This window comes from Rhamphochromis sp. 'chilingali', assembly GCF_963969265.1.
Source record: "Rhamphochromis sp. 'chilingali' genome assembly, chromosome: 4".
Taxonomy (NCBI): domain Eukaryota; kingdom Metazoa; phylum Chordata; class Actinopteri; order Cichliformes; family Cichlidae; genus Rhamphochromis; species Rhamphochromis sp. 'chilingali'.
The window spans coordinates 14149276-14163919 of record NC_137948.1 but is presented as its reverse complement, the minus strand read 5'-3'; the positions used below and the strand labels follow the sequence as shown (position 1 = coordinate 14163919).

The window sequence follows — 14644 nt, the reverse complement described above, 5'->3', positions numbered from 1 at the left end:
ATGACATGTGAGGAGAGGAACAAAATACATAAGGGAGAGGATTTGAGGTAGCAGGCATTTAGCAAAATGAAGCATCAATCCTTCAAAGCCCTCATTTTAAAAATATGCAAATCAAATATGAATAGCGGTACAGAGATCACAAAAATGGTGGGAGAAAGGTTTGATCATCTGAACTAACTAAAACAACTGAAACAACCAAATCCAAAGGAACACTTATCTTTAGAGTACTTTGCTTGCTATATTCCAGCTGTGTGTCTCGCCTTTGAGTCACAGGGAAAGCACTTCTACAAAAGATATGCCCTTACATCCTTGATTCCAGCTCCTCTGGTGAGCCTCCTTCTCTCTCTCCTCACTCCTCTCTCCTCCAGATGTGTTTTAGAAAGTGATACATCCTGCAAGATGGTGATTTAAGAAGGATTTCCAGGTTTTGTGAAGGACGGTAAAAGATGCACAAAACAGAGAAATAAAAAAGCTGTCTGTTGCACGTGGATCCTCTTCCTCTGAGAATCATTACAGTGCTTCTCAATTACGACACCACCAGATTATGAATTCCTTGTGGTTTTACACTTGGCTTCACACATTTACAGTGTTCACAAATAAGATCCCACTGGTATTGAAATCTAAACATAGACTGGCTCTATCCAGATATCTCTAACTTGTAAAGACAAACGTGACTGATTTTGGTCAGATGAGAGCAAAGATGACCACAGAGTGATTTAAGCTTTTCCTGAAAATGATCAATGTCTCCTCTGTCCATGACGTCGGGGGTTTATCCCTGCAAATGAGAAGCAGTCACAATAAACCACAATCAATGTCACCTTGTGACCTCTGTGATTACAATCAGTGGGATTTGATGGTTCAAGCTCTGTCCAATTAGTCCACAAAATGAGATGATTTCCCTTGGAAGATATTTGAAGAGCCAGAAAAGTTCCCCTGAGGAATTGGATGTACACCTACAACTCCAGTGGGCTCCCTGAGTTCCAGTCAGGTCAAAGGGTGAAGCAACTAATGTCTTTGAGGTCAGCTGTTGTTCTTCTATAAAGAGTCATTATGTCAGTGCCATCAATCAAAACTATATTAAGGTGTGGGAAAGACTGGACTGGACTGGTTAAACGGTCATCCTGGTTTCCTTATATGGTAAGGCATCCAGACATACATACGTACACGTGTTACACAAGCAAATTTTAAATATCCATCCATCCATCCATCCATCCATCCATCCATCCATCCATCCATCCATCCATCCATCCATCCATTTTCTTCTGTTTTTTCAGTTCAGGGTCACGCGGTGTGCTGAAGCCTAACACAGCTGCCACAGAACAAGACGCAGGGCTGCAGGGCTAACACATAAAGATAAACAACCATTCATGTTCACATTCACACCTACAGTGAATTTTTAAATCACCAATTAACCTAATCCCATGCATGTTTGTTAATGGAAATGGAGAGTCGTCTTTACACACTAAGGTTAATTATGGAGCTCTACAGGGTTCTGTGCTAGGACCAGTTTTGTTTGCATTATACTTGCTTCTCTTAAGCTGTATCATTAGAAGGCCTAGTATACATTTTCACTGCTATGCTGATGACACCCAGCTCTATCTATCTATGAAGCCAGATAACACACACCAATAGTTAAACTGCAGGAATGTCTTAAAGACATAAAGACCTAGATGGCCGCTAACTTTCTTCTAAGCTAAATTGCTTCTTAATTCAGATAAAACTGAGGTTATTGTACTCGGTCCTGAAAATCTTAGAAATATGGTATCTAACCAGATTCTTACTCTGGATGGGATTACCTTGTAATGGTGGGAGGAATCTTGGAGTTGTTTTTCACCAGGATGTCCTTGAATGCACATATTAAACAAATATGTAGGGTGGCTTTCTTCCATTTGCACAATACCTCTAAAATTAGAAACGTCCTGTCTTAAAGTGACACTGAAAAACTAGTTAATGCATTTGCTGCTTCTAGGCTGGACTAATGTAATTCATTATAATCAGGATTCCCTAAAACTCCCTGAAAAGCCTTTAGTTGATCCAAAATGTTTCAGTAAGATTATTGACATTGTCATTTTTCTGAAAGTCTTTGGGAAACATGTAAGGGTGTCGCTGGTCACTGATCTGTCAGCTGGAGGCTTCACTCATATTGTGTGTGTGTGTGTGTGTGTGTGTGTGTGTGTGTGTGTGTGTGTGTGTGTGTGTGTGGGAAAGTGTTTCTGCGCAGTGTACCAGGGGCATGGAGAAAAGCTGTCGTACCATATGCACGAGGAGTGTGTGTGTTTGTGTGTGTGTGTGTGCTAGCTTGCAGTGATCTCTCACAATTCTATTCTGCTGCTGTGATGACTTTTTGACTTTCACTGGTGTCTCTGCTCACGCCAGGGAAAAAGTGGGCCACAAGTCTTTTAAAGAGACTTGAAGTGGGCCAACTCTTAAAAACCGTGCCAACATGATTTACAGTCAGAGAGGAATCAACGGGATTAGCACACCTTTTGTCTTTTTTTTTCTCCTCAAGTGTGTCCCTTGTCTCTATTCTTTTTTGCTTTTCTTTTTTTGGTTTAGTTTTTTTTGTTTTTTTGTTTATATCTGGTATGCTGCTAATACTGTAATGATAGAAAATAAGTACATTTTCAGCTATTAAAAGAAAATGAAAAATTATGACAAATTTTATATGAAGTACATAAGACACATTAAGTATCCTTCCTGACAGGAAGACTAAACGTGTTATTGTTCCAGGGGGAAAATGCTTTTCTTGTCAGCTGAAACACAGTTGCTGCTCTTTGTAAACACTTCCACTTTTTCCTTATAAATAGTTTACAGAGACAAATCCACACAGACGCAGTGTTAAGGTGAGGTAGAGTTAAGATACAAACAGTATGATGAATGAAACTGAGAAGCAGGGGAAACTATATTTCCAAGGCTGAGACGTTTACTTTAATAGTTCTTATGTGAATGTGAAGACAAGAGACAAATGTTAGTCCACGTTACACATCTCCGCCCACTGGCGGTGTAACCAGATAAGAAGACAGCCTGACAACTTGACTCACCGATCACATTTATAGCATCCCCCCGCCCCTGAAAAACACTGACCAGCACATGCTGCAACCCCCTCTACGCCCATTACCCACCATGGTAGACACTTTGGTCATCAACTTCCCTGATCTACCTCAACAGCTGTTTATCTAAACTTGCAGCCCCTGAGTTGTGCAGCACCTCACAGTGAGTAGGGGAAAGGAGACTTGAAAGTAGGACAGAGCCGCCTGGCCCCTTTCCTTTCCAACCAGAAGCACAGATTTGTGACTGGAGGAGAGAAGATACTAGTCTTGGGTGGTGAGAGAAAAGGAGAAGAGATTTTTGTGCTGCAGTCACTGAGGAAAGAAGCCCTAAGGACACAGACCAGTGTGTCTACATTGCAGAGCATCCAGTTTTATTAAGGTTTCCTATTTTATCAGGGGAAAAATATTCACTGAACAGAAATCTCACCACCTGCGAACATGCACAAGCGTACAAAGATTAAGATTGCCATCTTTGTGTTGCTGGTGGGCATGGCATGCATGCTCACGGCAGTGGTAACGGACCACTGGGCAGTTCTTAGCCCAAAGGTGGAGAAACTCAATGAGACCTGTGAGGCGGCCCACTTCGGCCTGTGGAGGCTGTGCAAGAAGTACATCTACATCAGCTCAGAACACTACGACGAAGGGCACGGCTGCGGACCCATCAGCCTGCCTGGAGGTAAGAGAAAATCTGAGAGAAAACTTCTTGCAACTGGAGCATGAAAGTGAACCTGAGAGCCAGTTTTTAGTTTTCAGTCTCTGTGGCTGTGCTATCTCTCCAAAGGTTCAGTCTTTTTTGGAAAAATATTGCATGCGAGTAAGATGCTACTTTAAGGTATGAAGCTACTAAGAATAGAGATCCTGATGCAGGATCACTAGACATGTCATATGACTTTCTAAACTTCCCTTTGCAACACAAACACATCCTGTTGTATTCCTCATGTTTTAGTCCTTTCATGCATTCAGCTTGTTTTTTCTTTTTTTTTGTTTTTCCCGTGGATACATATTGTTATGTGCCGACAGCATTTCAGGGCCTGTTTGATTAGACTTCTGAAACATCTTTGAAATGTGTTTTAAAGAAGTAGCCGGTAGTGTAATATAAATATTAGTCGAAGCATTTAGCCTGTGTTTAAACTATCTTGGTGGTCTTGGAATAAACAGCACCCAGAATGACCAACCACTATGACCAACCATAGATGCAAAGTGTTGACATGAGATAACAGTAGATAGATGTGACATCAGCCAGAGAAATCTAAGCATAAGAGTCTCAAGAGACTGGAGACTAACCCTGATGGTTGGCTCCTCTTTTCTGACAGATAATCTTATTAGTAAAGTCAGCTGCCACAGAACCTGCAGACAGCTGATAATAATACCCATATGGATATGGACACTGCATCAGAGCTCCCTGAAATACAGAGAAACTGGATAGAGCAGCCTCCATGAAACGTGATGAAAAGCCTTTCCTCAAACATCTTACTTGAGGACACTTTTGAGATAGATTTCACACAGTCTAATATTACCACCGCCACAGCCACGGGGAAATTAAAGTTTTTAATTTGGCCATGTTCATTTCAAAAACCCATTCATCTTTTTTTAAACATATTAAGGATCTTTCAGTCTGTACAAGGCAGGTAAGGTGAAAACAGCACAAAATGATTCAATTTAAATGCTGCTTGTGCATCAAATAGAAATAGAAATGTCGGTACATTTAATATAACACGGAGACATCAAATGGAGGCTGGTCTGCTTCTGGATTGTGTTTGCAGTGGTGTATGCTTACACCAGCCTACTCAACATGTCACTTTACACTGGTATTAATACTTTTACTTAACTGAATGGTCTAAATACTTTGCCCACCACAGTTTATAGGTGATGCATTTTCATGCCCTACAAAGGGCTCACCTTGGTGTGCATGTCTTGTCTCCAAATAAACATGATGTGGTACATCGTGCTGTTAAAGGTGCCTGAATAAAATGCAGACTGTAATAAAATTTAAAAAGAAGTGCTGAGCCGTTGTTGGCAAGCAAAGACTCGTGGTGCCAATGATCTGGAGTGAGAGTTACGCTACTGTTGGGGGCAAATGGGTAATTGAACATTATCTGAAAAACTCTGTGTTATCTGAGCCCAAGTTATATGAGATTTTGGAAGCGTGCCCAGACATCATACCAAATTTATACTACTTACAAATAGAACCTGATTGTGGCAGCCTGCAACTTTTAGGAATCCCAGACACTGTCTGCACTGCAGGGCCATCTCAGGAGCAAGTGAGATGCCTGAGGGGGGCTTGTTGCTGCAGGCATGTGCTGAATATTCCAAATAAGTGTGACCCGCCCAGGCACACAGGGAATTCTTAAGACAGCAACTCCAAGAGACAAATGTTTTTGGGTTGGGTTCTTCATGTGCAGTTTTTGACTTTTAAACAACTACACAGTGAAAGCAGTGATCTGGAATATTTTTGGACAATGCAATATATTACAGTCATTGAAATGAAACAGATCCGTTTCACTTGGCAAATAGCTTTAGAAGAAGTAAATAAAAACAGGCAGAAGTCCCGTGTTTCCAGGGGCTTCCCCAGGCCCACTGTATTTGGACAGGAACAATATTGTTTATCATAACCACTTGTCCTCAGAGAGGTGTCAAACTCTGATCCAACACAGGACTTGAACAGCGTGTGAGATGGTGTTCGCTGAGAGAGACTCAACTGGAAAATATGGGTTGACTTGTTATTTATATCAGCTGTTGATAAAGCACAGACTGTGATATAAAATCAAGTTAAGTGTACAATAAAGATTTACATGTTGTACCAGCTTTGAGAAAAAAGTAACAAATTAACCTAATGAATATTTTAGTTGTTGGCATTATCCTGCTTTATATTTAACTGCATATGTCTTTTGAGTATCGGAGCTGTTAAGTCTTAATGTGCAACATCAGATGTTCTGGCAAGCCGCTTCCAAGTTTTTCACCCTATGTTTAATTTTCAATAGTATTGAAAACAACAATTATGTGACGGCATTTTATTGGCCAAAAGCGTAAGCAATTTTAAAACTGTTCCCAAAAACATGAGATTTAAAATATATATATATATTACTGTGTAAATTGCTCAGCAAACACCCGCTGTAGGTATAAATATAGGCCACGTAAATACTCAGCTGTGCCGCGTGAGGGTCAAGTGTTCAAGCCAAGTCCTCTGAGTGACGGGGCCGCCTGAAAGAGTCAGGCATAGCTCTAAGGCCTGCTCTCCCACCGGCCTGTTCCCTCAAGACCTTCCTGCAGCTACGCATCTCCGTGCAGCCCACCACTCAAATTACTTCACACTCCCCGAGGATGGGATTCACAGCCCAAAAAAGCAATGGAATCAATTGTATTTTGCCTATATAGGCATGCAACATAGCAACCAAGGGATGGGCATTGTATATGGGGAAAGGGTGCTAGTGATGCCTTTCTGACCTAAATAGGCATGCATCCATGTGGTATTTGAGGTTTGTAGTGGGATCAAAGTTTTATGCATTTGCAAAGAGGGTGCTTAGATTAGCAGAGTATTACAGAGAAGGGAAAAGTGCACCTTTCATCTTTAGGACACATTTCCATGCAAAAGCAGCAAAGTAGTAACAAAAGTTTGAAAGAAGCCACTGATCGACCTTTACTGAAAGTAATTTTGTTGACATGTACATTTTTCTTGACCCTGCAACAACACTCCACTTGTCATAGCTGATAAAGCAAAGAATGAGGAAGGCTTTGACAGCCAAATGTAGCCAAAAATGAACTGACACCACAAATCAATGCGAGGAAAGACGCTGCTCTGACATGACAATGTGCAGAGACGCTGCTAATCCTGCATCCTCGCCTTGTCAGTCGAAAGATGGCGGACAGCCCTATTTGGAAAAAGGGAGGCTTTATAGAGCTCGTCAAAACAGCCTGGCAGGACGAGGACTAACAGTAACCCAAAATTGGATTAGTGTGTGTGTGTCTCTGGGTTTGTTGTAGCATGCTTCCACAGATGATAACAGATACGTTTTTATCCAACAGTTCTTCCTCACATTTCTATAAAAACATGCACTCTGAGGTAAGTTTAATTTGGCAGCACACACAGTCACATGTGGGAATAAACCTGCTAAGCTTAAGCTTAATGAACATAATCATGAAACACTTTCGAACATCGAGACCATGTGTTTTTATTTTTTTATTATTATGTTTTGGTGGATGACTGACATTGATCAGCATTATGTATTTAGGCATATGCGTGTGTGTGTGTGTGTGTGTGTGGGGGGGGGGGGGGGGGGGGGGGGGGGGTTCAAAGGCCAGCATCTGTTTTGAATGCAAGGTTTGACTCAATAAATACATGTAGGTGACAAACCTCTATCACATTCTCCAGTGAAAAACAGCAGCGCTTGTTGCTTAGTAACAACCACTGGTTTTTTTTTCTTCCTTTCTTTGATGGCCAGTCCCTGTCCTCATTCATAAAAAAGGTTTTTATGTATTTATTTTTTGCATGTAGGCCCACACAGTATGACACATGGCTTTAAAAGCTTGCCATTTCAAAGGAGCTTTGTGTGAACATTGCACTGTTGACTTGACTTGGAAAAATATGATTCATAAATACTATTTGCGCCTGTTACACCAAATTACCCTGTTATTTCCTTTTAGGGGCACCTGACATCCCATTTAGCTCAGTTTCTTGAGAAATAGAAGAATGTCAAAGCTATCAAGCTCTTACCATAAAATCATACCATGCAGTACTTCATATTTTCACATGAAAGCATTTCACTTCCCATGATGAGCGCGTGTGGAAACTGGGATAAGGAATGTGCCTGTGTGTTAAGCCCTCATACCGTCGAGATCATGGACATGCACCTGACTGTGCATGAGAGAACTGATGATCTGGTGCTGCATGCATAAATCTTCTCACTATTTGAGCAAATATGATCATTCAAATGTTTTTAATTATTTGAATGATCGTATTTCCCGATGTTTTGGCCAAATATCCCATTGGCCAAAATGTGGTAGATCATCAAATGTAATCAAGTTTTGTATGTACACCAAGCCTGTTTCTAAAAGGGATAACATTTCTACCTGGCACAGCATCAAAGACTTCTTTTTCTTTCAAACAACTATGTGATCACATAATGCATAACGCCTGGCTTTATATCTGCAAATCCCTAAGGCATAACACCTTGTCTGCATGACAGAAACTGAACTCGATGTCTGCAACCAGAGTCAAACCACACAAAGGAGAAAGTTCTGCAGGGAAGCCACTTTTAATTGTAACATTATCTTGGGATGTAAAATCCCTTTTGGACAAAAAATGGAAGCTATAGCTGAGACCATGTGAAGTGTTTAATACAAGTACCATATTCCAAAGGCGTGTGACAAAAGGTGAATGCAGCTAATGGGGCGAACAAATGTGGAGCAAACCTGAGAAAGAAGAAAAACAAACTGTCTTATTAGAAACAGAAATTTTGTCAAATAAAAATGAATCATAAAACATAAATTAGGCATTGACAAATATGACCTTGATCTGAGAGGAATTTAAAAACAACCAAACAACCCAGTCAATGACAAGCAAACACAAGGTAAAAGCACTTTTATGACAATTTGGTGTATTTGCTGGCAGATTATATGGTCAAAACTGAGCATCTAGATTCAAGTCCGGGAAGGTTTTTGGTCATACATAGCAACATATTGAATACCACACTGACTCATCATAGCTGTGTGCAATTGAAGGCTCCCATCAGAGTCCCAACTGAATTAACTAATCATGTCTGTGCTTCACAACCCTCTTGATGCGTCTCTCGCCTTTTATCAGTAGAGCTTTTATTTACATATGAAGACATTTAAGTTTATTGTAATAAAATTTTGCAAGACGAGGCCAACTTTTTAAAAATCTGTAAAATCAAAAGTTTCCCAATAAGAGCATTAGAACTCCAAAAGCACTAAAAATAATCAATTTTAAACTTACCTTTAACATGTGGATGTAATATCTGTATTTTATTGTTGTGGTTTTATCGTAATGTGCTGGTACAAAGCAGAGTACAAATATTCTGTGCAGATTTGAAGAGAAAATTAAACTAAATATGGTTTTGCTTTGTTTTTTTTCTTTTCACAGACGAAAATTGCACTTACTTCAGGCACTTCACTCCAGGACAGGATGCTGAGATATTTGAATATAAAACACAAAAAGGTATGTTTGTTTGTTTGTTTGTTTTCACTCCCTTTGGCAATTGCTTCGGCCTATTCTGTCTTAAAACACTGAAATAATAAGTTGCTTTCATCTCTGAATTCATGTTCCTTCCTCTGTGTGAAGTGAACATCAGACGAGTCGAAATGTAGCAGTTGCTTCGTGATTTTCCAAATGATCTCACTTGCTGCTGCTTTTCTCTGTGTGGGTTCAAGTTTTCAGTTATGTTTCACATCTGACCACAGCACAGTCGGCAGTGTCACAGCAGGCAGACTCGACCGTCTATCAATGTCAGAACATCTCACGGGAGAAATCCTATCTGAAATCTGACTTGTTTCTTTTTTTCTTTCTTTCTTTCTCCAGCTGACCAATATCTATTTTCAATTTCTCTGTATAACATGCAATAGTCTGCCTCAGTAGTTTTTCAAGTTCTTGTTGTTTCCCCTGATGGTCAGAAGCTGTGGATCATAAGTCCCGAAATTTTGTGCTTTAGCAAAATATATCTTGTACATACATTTGTTCAGCTGTGTATGTTTTCTCCTCCTTGTACATCAGTCCTCCCATGCAGAGGCCGTTAGTGGTCTGAACATACACGTGTGGTCAGTGAGCTACTTTAGGGCATGTAGGGATGCTCCCAGTAAAAATGTAAATGAAGTGAAAATTTGAAAAGTTGAGAGTAAAAGAGATGATCAGGTTAATGGGCTCAGACAATTGGAGTTTCTTTCTAAACTGTCTCTTTCAGCAGGGTGGTTATATTGATGCAGCCGATACTGTATGTATTAATATGTACTCATACCTAATCTGCTAAATTTGGAGAGTGACATAAAGTGTACGCTCAATAGCAAAAAATAAAAATAAATCCTATTCCAGTACACATTAAAAGAAAGGAACCTTGCCAAAGAGATTAATACATTAGCAACACTGTGAATTTGAACGTGGCTTGACCAGTTCCTCATAATACTGCCCCTTTCTGTGTTGGAGGGTTAAATTTAGCACATGAGAAGTTCATGTTTCTGCAGGCTGAAAAATTTCTGAGCAGTGCAGTGAAGCAAGTGCTGTATGACTAAAATGCAGAAAGCTTTTTGATGTCTATGTTGCTCACGCTATGTGAGAATCCATGGTTTTGCAGACTTGAGTTAGACACCAACCTCTAACACACATGGTTTATGTTAGAGAGCTGTTCAGGGTGCAGCCCATCCTCCCCTGCCAGTAGAAGATGAAGGCTTTTCCCCCCCAAAGGGGTGCCTTTCTCTCCCTAGGGTATGGTTCACAGGCAAACAGGCTACAGATCAAAGGCCTGGGTTCCTATCTACCTGTCTGCTCAGAAACCTAGCCAGCTGCTGTTGTACACTCTAAATGAAAGACCAGAATCCATTTATATTAGTGCACCCAATTTCAAAGACCTTGTATTTATAATAAAAGCAATGGAGAAGTTAGCAGGTGTTTTTCTTTGGGGAACTAATCTAAAGACCCAAAGCATTCATTCATCCATCCACCCCAGGTTGTTAGTCTAGTCACAGGCCCAGATAGCCAAAACCTGACATAGCCTATTTTGCATAGACTTCTATTAGTGTACAAATGGTGAGTTACACAGCATCACCATACAATAATATCACCCTGTTATCATGACCCTGGGCACAATAGTGTACTTTAAATCTGCCCTGCTACTCCTAAAAACTAACCAGAGTACCAAATACCACAAAATAACAATACTTTCAGCTACTAAAGTGTTAATTTCGTTGGCTAAGTAATTTCACCATAGTTTTCATTCACAAAAGTCTTTTTTTGACGAAAACGAGACGATAACTAAATAAAAAACAACCCACAAGGACAAAAAAATATGATGAAATGGGCTCAGACTTATAAGACGAATAAAAACGAGACGGAAATATTCTGGTTACATGAGGAATAAGGTATGTAGAGAGGCGGGACAAGTTTGGAAGCGATCCAATCAGAAATAATCACCTTGTGCAGAGAGGTTAGACATGCAATGTTTGATCTGTTGCCAACAAACAAGGTGGGAAGCACCCACACTCTCTGCTTCTCATGAGAATGCTACAAAATGTGACAAGAGTACACGTATGGACACATTTCGCATTTGATGTCAAGAAAAACCCTTTGTAAACCCGTGGAGAAAATTTCAGCAGAAAAAACGAGACAGATTTTTACACAGTCAACTTCAAAATTAGTGTACGATAATCTCGTGATATCGTACACTAAACCTAACTAAACTAAACCAACTAAAACTAAAAGACTTTAGATGTAAAAGTAAGCAAAGGTTTGAAAAAAAAAGATTATTTTGTCTTTTAATTAAAAAAAATGTTTATTTAATTTTTGAGTAAAGTTTAACTTTCTAGTTGCTTTATAATTATAAATAGAAATGAAAGTATATAGTTCGTTTCTTTAAAAAGCATTATTGTCTTCTGCTGGAGCCCAAAAACCTTCATGGACAACAGAGAGACAAGAAAAGCGAGAAAACCTGAAGAGGCGAAGGCATGGATGACAGGTTAATAATAATTTGTCACAGCAGATTTGGAGCTCTGTTGCCTACAAGTAGAAGAAAAAAACACTTCAGTATTAAAGTATCTACATTTTTTGCCTGTCAGGTCATGTCTTTGTCATTCAGCATTAATGAGACTTTCACAGATGCTTTTTGTCCATTTCCACATGCACTAATCCGCCAGTGGCAGATCCAGGAAATTTTACAACATGACTGTAAAATTGACTGACATTTTTTTGTCTTTCCAGAGTACAACATCTCAGCTGCAGCCATCTCCATCTTCAGTCTGGCCTTCATGATCCTTGGCTCTCTTTGTGTGCTGGGCTCATGTACTGGTACAGGCAAAAAAAGAGACTACCTCCTTAAACCTGCTGGCATGTTTTTTGCATTTGCAGGTGTGTTCAGTTTCTGTTTCACAGTCGTTTTGCTTTTATGTTCAGTGTGTGTTTCATATTTGGTGAGCATGAGAATCTGCGGGTGCCACAGGTGTTACTATAAGCCGTGTCTAATGTTTAATCACTCTCTTTCTCAGGTCTCTGTGCATTCATCTCACTGGAGGTGATGCGTCAGTCAGTGAAGCGCATGATCGAGAGCGAGGAGACAATTTGGATCGAATACTACTACGGCTGGTCCTTTGCTTGTGCCTGCACTGGCTTTGTCCTCCTCTTTCTCTGTGGCATTGCACTCTTGTTCCTCTCCATGCCTCAGATGCCCAGGAATCCATGGGAAACCTGCATGGACGCCGAACCGGAACAAGTTGAGTGATAGCAAGACATACGGACAAATGCAGGAAAAGAATGACTTGTCTTTTATTTTGAATACAGATGTTAGATTCAACGACATCAGCTTGTCATCAGAGAAGAAACCACAGTGTAAAGAGCGGCCCTTTGTAATGCCTGCAATTTTGTGTTGTAGGCCACAGTTGCTTAAAACCTGCTCTACTCGTCACTAAGAGCTGACATTTCCCACATGGGATTTAGTAGTATTTTTTAAGATATTCCTTTCCCCCTCCAACTCATGATTTAGTGCTGGCATGTTTTTACTGGTGAAAAGGTATTGTATTATGACCTTGGTCTTACTAGTTCCCCCATGTGTCACTCCTTAGTTAAAAAGACAAACATTTTGAGCATTAATGGCCTGACATCCAGGTCAGGTGATTTTATGTACTGCATTATGTATGATATCGTGTACATAGCCAATGTGCTTCTGTATTTTTTATGGCATCACTCCAAGAAGCCCTCTTATACTGTCAATTAAGTCATTTTTTAGCCTATAGCTTAAACGGTAAATCTCTAATGATAAATAAAAGAAGAAAAAAAAAACATCATTTAAAGTTAAATAATTGCACATTAAGTCCAGAACTTCCTGAGTAAAGGAAAGCTTTGAGCAAACTACTTGCTCAGAGTCTGGGTGTATGTGTCTGTAGCAAGCGGAATGCTAAACACCCAAAGTCTTCAGCACCAGTCATGTTGGAAAAGGTTCAGTTCTAGCAGGTGCACATTCAAGGCCTTGACAGCTTCCATGCCAAACTGATACAAAACATGCCTCTGTTCATTTTCATGTGTTGTTATGACCCGTTTGACCCATGTGGCGAATGTCCATTTGCATCTATACACGCTGTTAGCATAGATAACAGAAAAAAAGCCACAGATTCATGGTCTTTTACTGAATTGTAACCTTACATGCAGAGTTTCAGAGAGATGAGCGCCAATTGAATTTAATTTCGGTTGTAAATGATGTCACGCTGTGCAATCACACAATATGCAAGTGGCAAACTAATAGAGTGATGGAGCTGCACTATATTTTCAGATTATGAGCACGGACTTTAGCTGATGTTTACTTGCAGTTTATAATTCAGTTGTAACAGCGTAACAGTCCACATTAAGGAGTGAAAGTTGGTCAGTGACCATTCTATTTGGTGGGGGATTTGAACTAAATTAGGTCACCTGGGTTTAAAAAGCAAAAATGTACAGGACATTATTAGAATAAACCTTTTCTGTGTAGCCTGTATTGCGCAACACCAACCAAGGGGATATAAAAGAGAACAAGAAGCATGAAGTTCGCAGCCAGACACTTACAGAACTTCTCCTCTACTGGGCTTTTTTTTTTTTTTTTTTTTTTTTTTTTTTTTTAAATACAACATTATAAAAAGAAGTCAGGTTATATAGCTGCTGACGTTATGTGACACACCGAAAGGCTCTTAAATATTTGTTTTTACTTTTCTCAAAGTCACTCACGAAATGGCTGCTGTTCTGTGCAAACAGACTCGAGCACCAAGGAGTTCATATTTCAGACCGTTTTGTGCTGACATGTGGTGTATCTGAAGAACCACACTGTCATTGTTGTGTCAGCCTTGCATCCATCTTTGCACGGAGGAGGAAAGAATCCAGTTGTTTATTTACTTTTAAAATAAGTTTTCTTTGACTTGACTTTAAAGTTGTATTGTCACTCAAAAAAAAAAAAGATCCAGTGGTTTAAAATAGAGGCAGCTGTTGATGTGAACCTCCTGTACTTCTAGTGTTTTTTTCACTGAATGAGGCATGCAGTAACAACGTTTGGAATGCGTTAGATTTTGAGTGTGTTTGTTATATACTGCTTTATAGGTTTGTAATAAAAATTCAATCTTGAAATGCTGTGGAAAACTTATCTGGGACCGCGTTATTTAATGCAGTAAAGGTCCATCTGGACCCAGGTGGCACAACTACACAACAATTCAGAAGACAGAGAAACAGAACTCAAACAGTTTCAATAAAAACACTTTAATAGAGAAACAAATAAAAAGAAAACAAAAGAAAATAAACCTTTAAAACACAGTCAAAAATCCTTGAATCATAACCACCACCAACTGAAATGAAGAAGAGCAAAACAGATCTATCCATTGTTTTGTACCCACGAGTAAGGAACCAATGGGACTGAGAAGCT

General features: G+C 39.7%; 1 protein-coding gene across 1 annotated transcript; it reads left to right on the top strand.

The window, feature by feature from the left end:
* The first annotated feature begins 3062 nt into the window (after nt 1–3062).
* Nucleotides 3063–13569, top strand: LOC308395360 (voltage-dependent calcium channel gamma-1 subunit-like). Its single transcript, XM_080880171.1, has 4 exons — nt 3063–3726; nt 9151–9225; nt 11971–12117; nt 12255–13569. Exons 1-4 carry the CDS (start codon nt 3489–3491, stop codon nt 12485–12487), a joined length of 693 nt encoding a protein of 230 aa, XP_080736297.1. The 5' UTR covers nt 3063–3488; the 3' UTR covers nt 12488–13569.
* Nucleotides 13570–14644: the final 1075 nt, after the last annotated feature.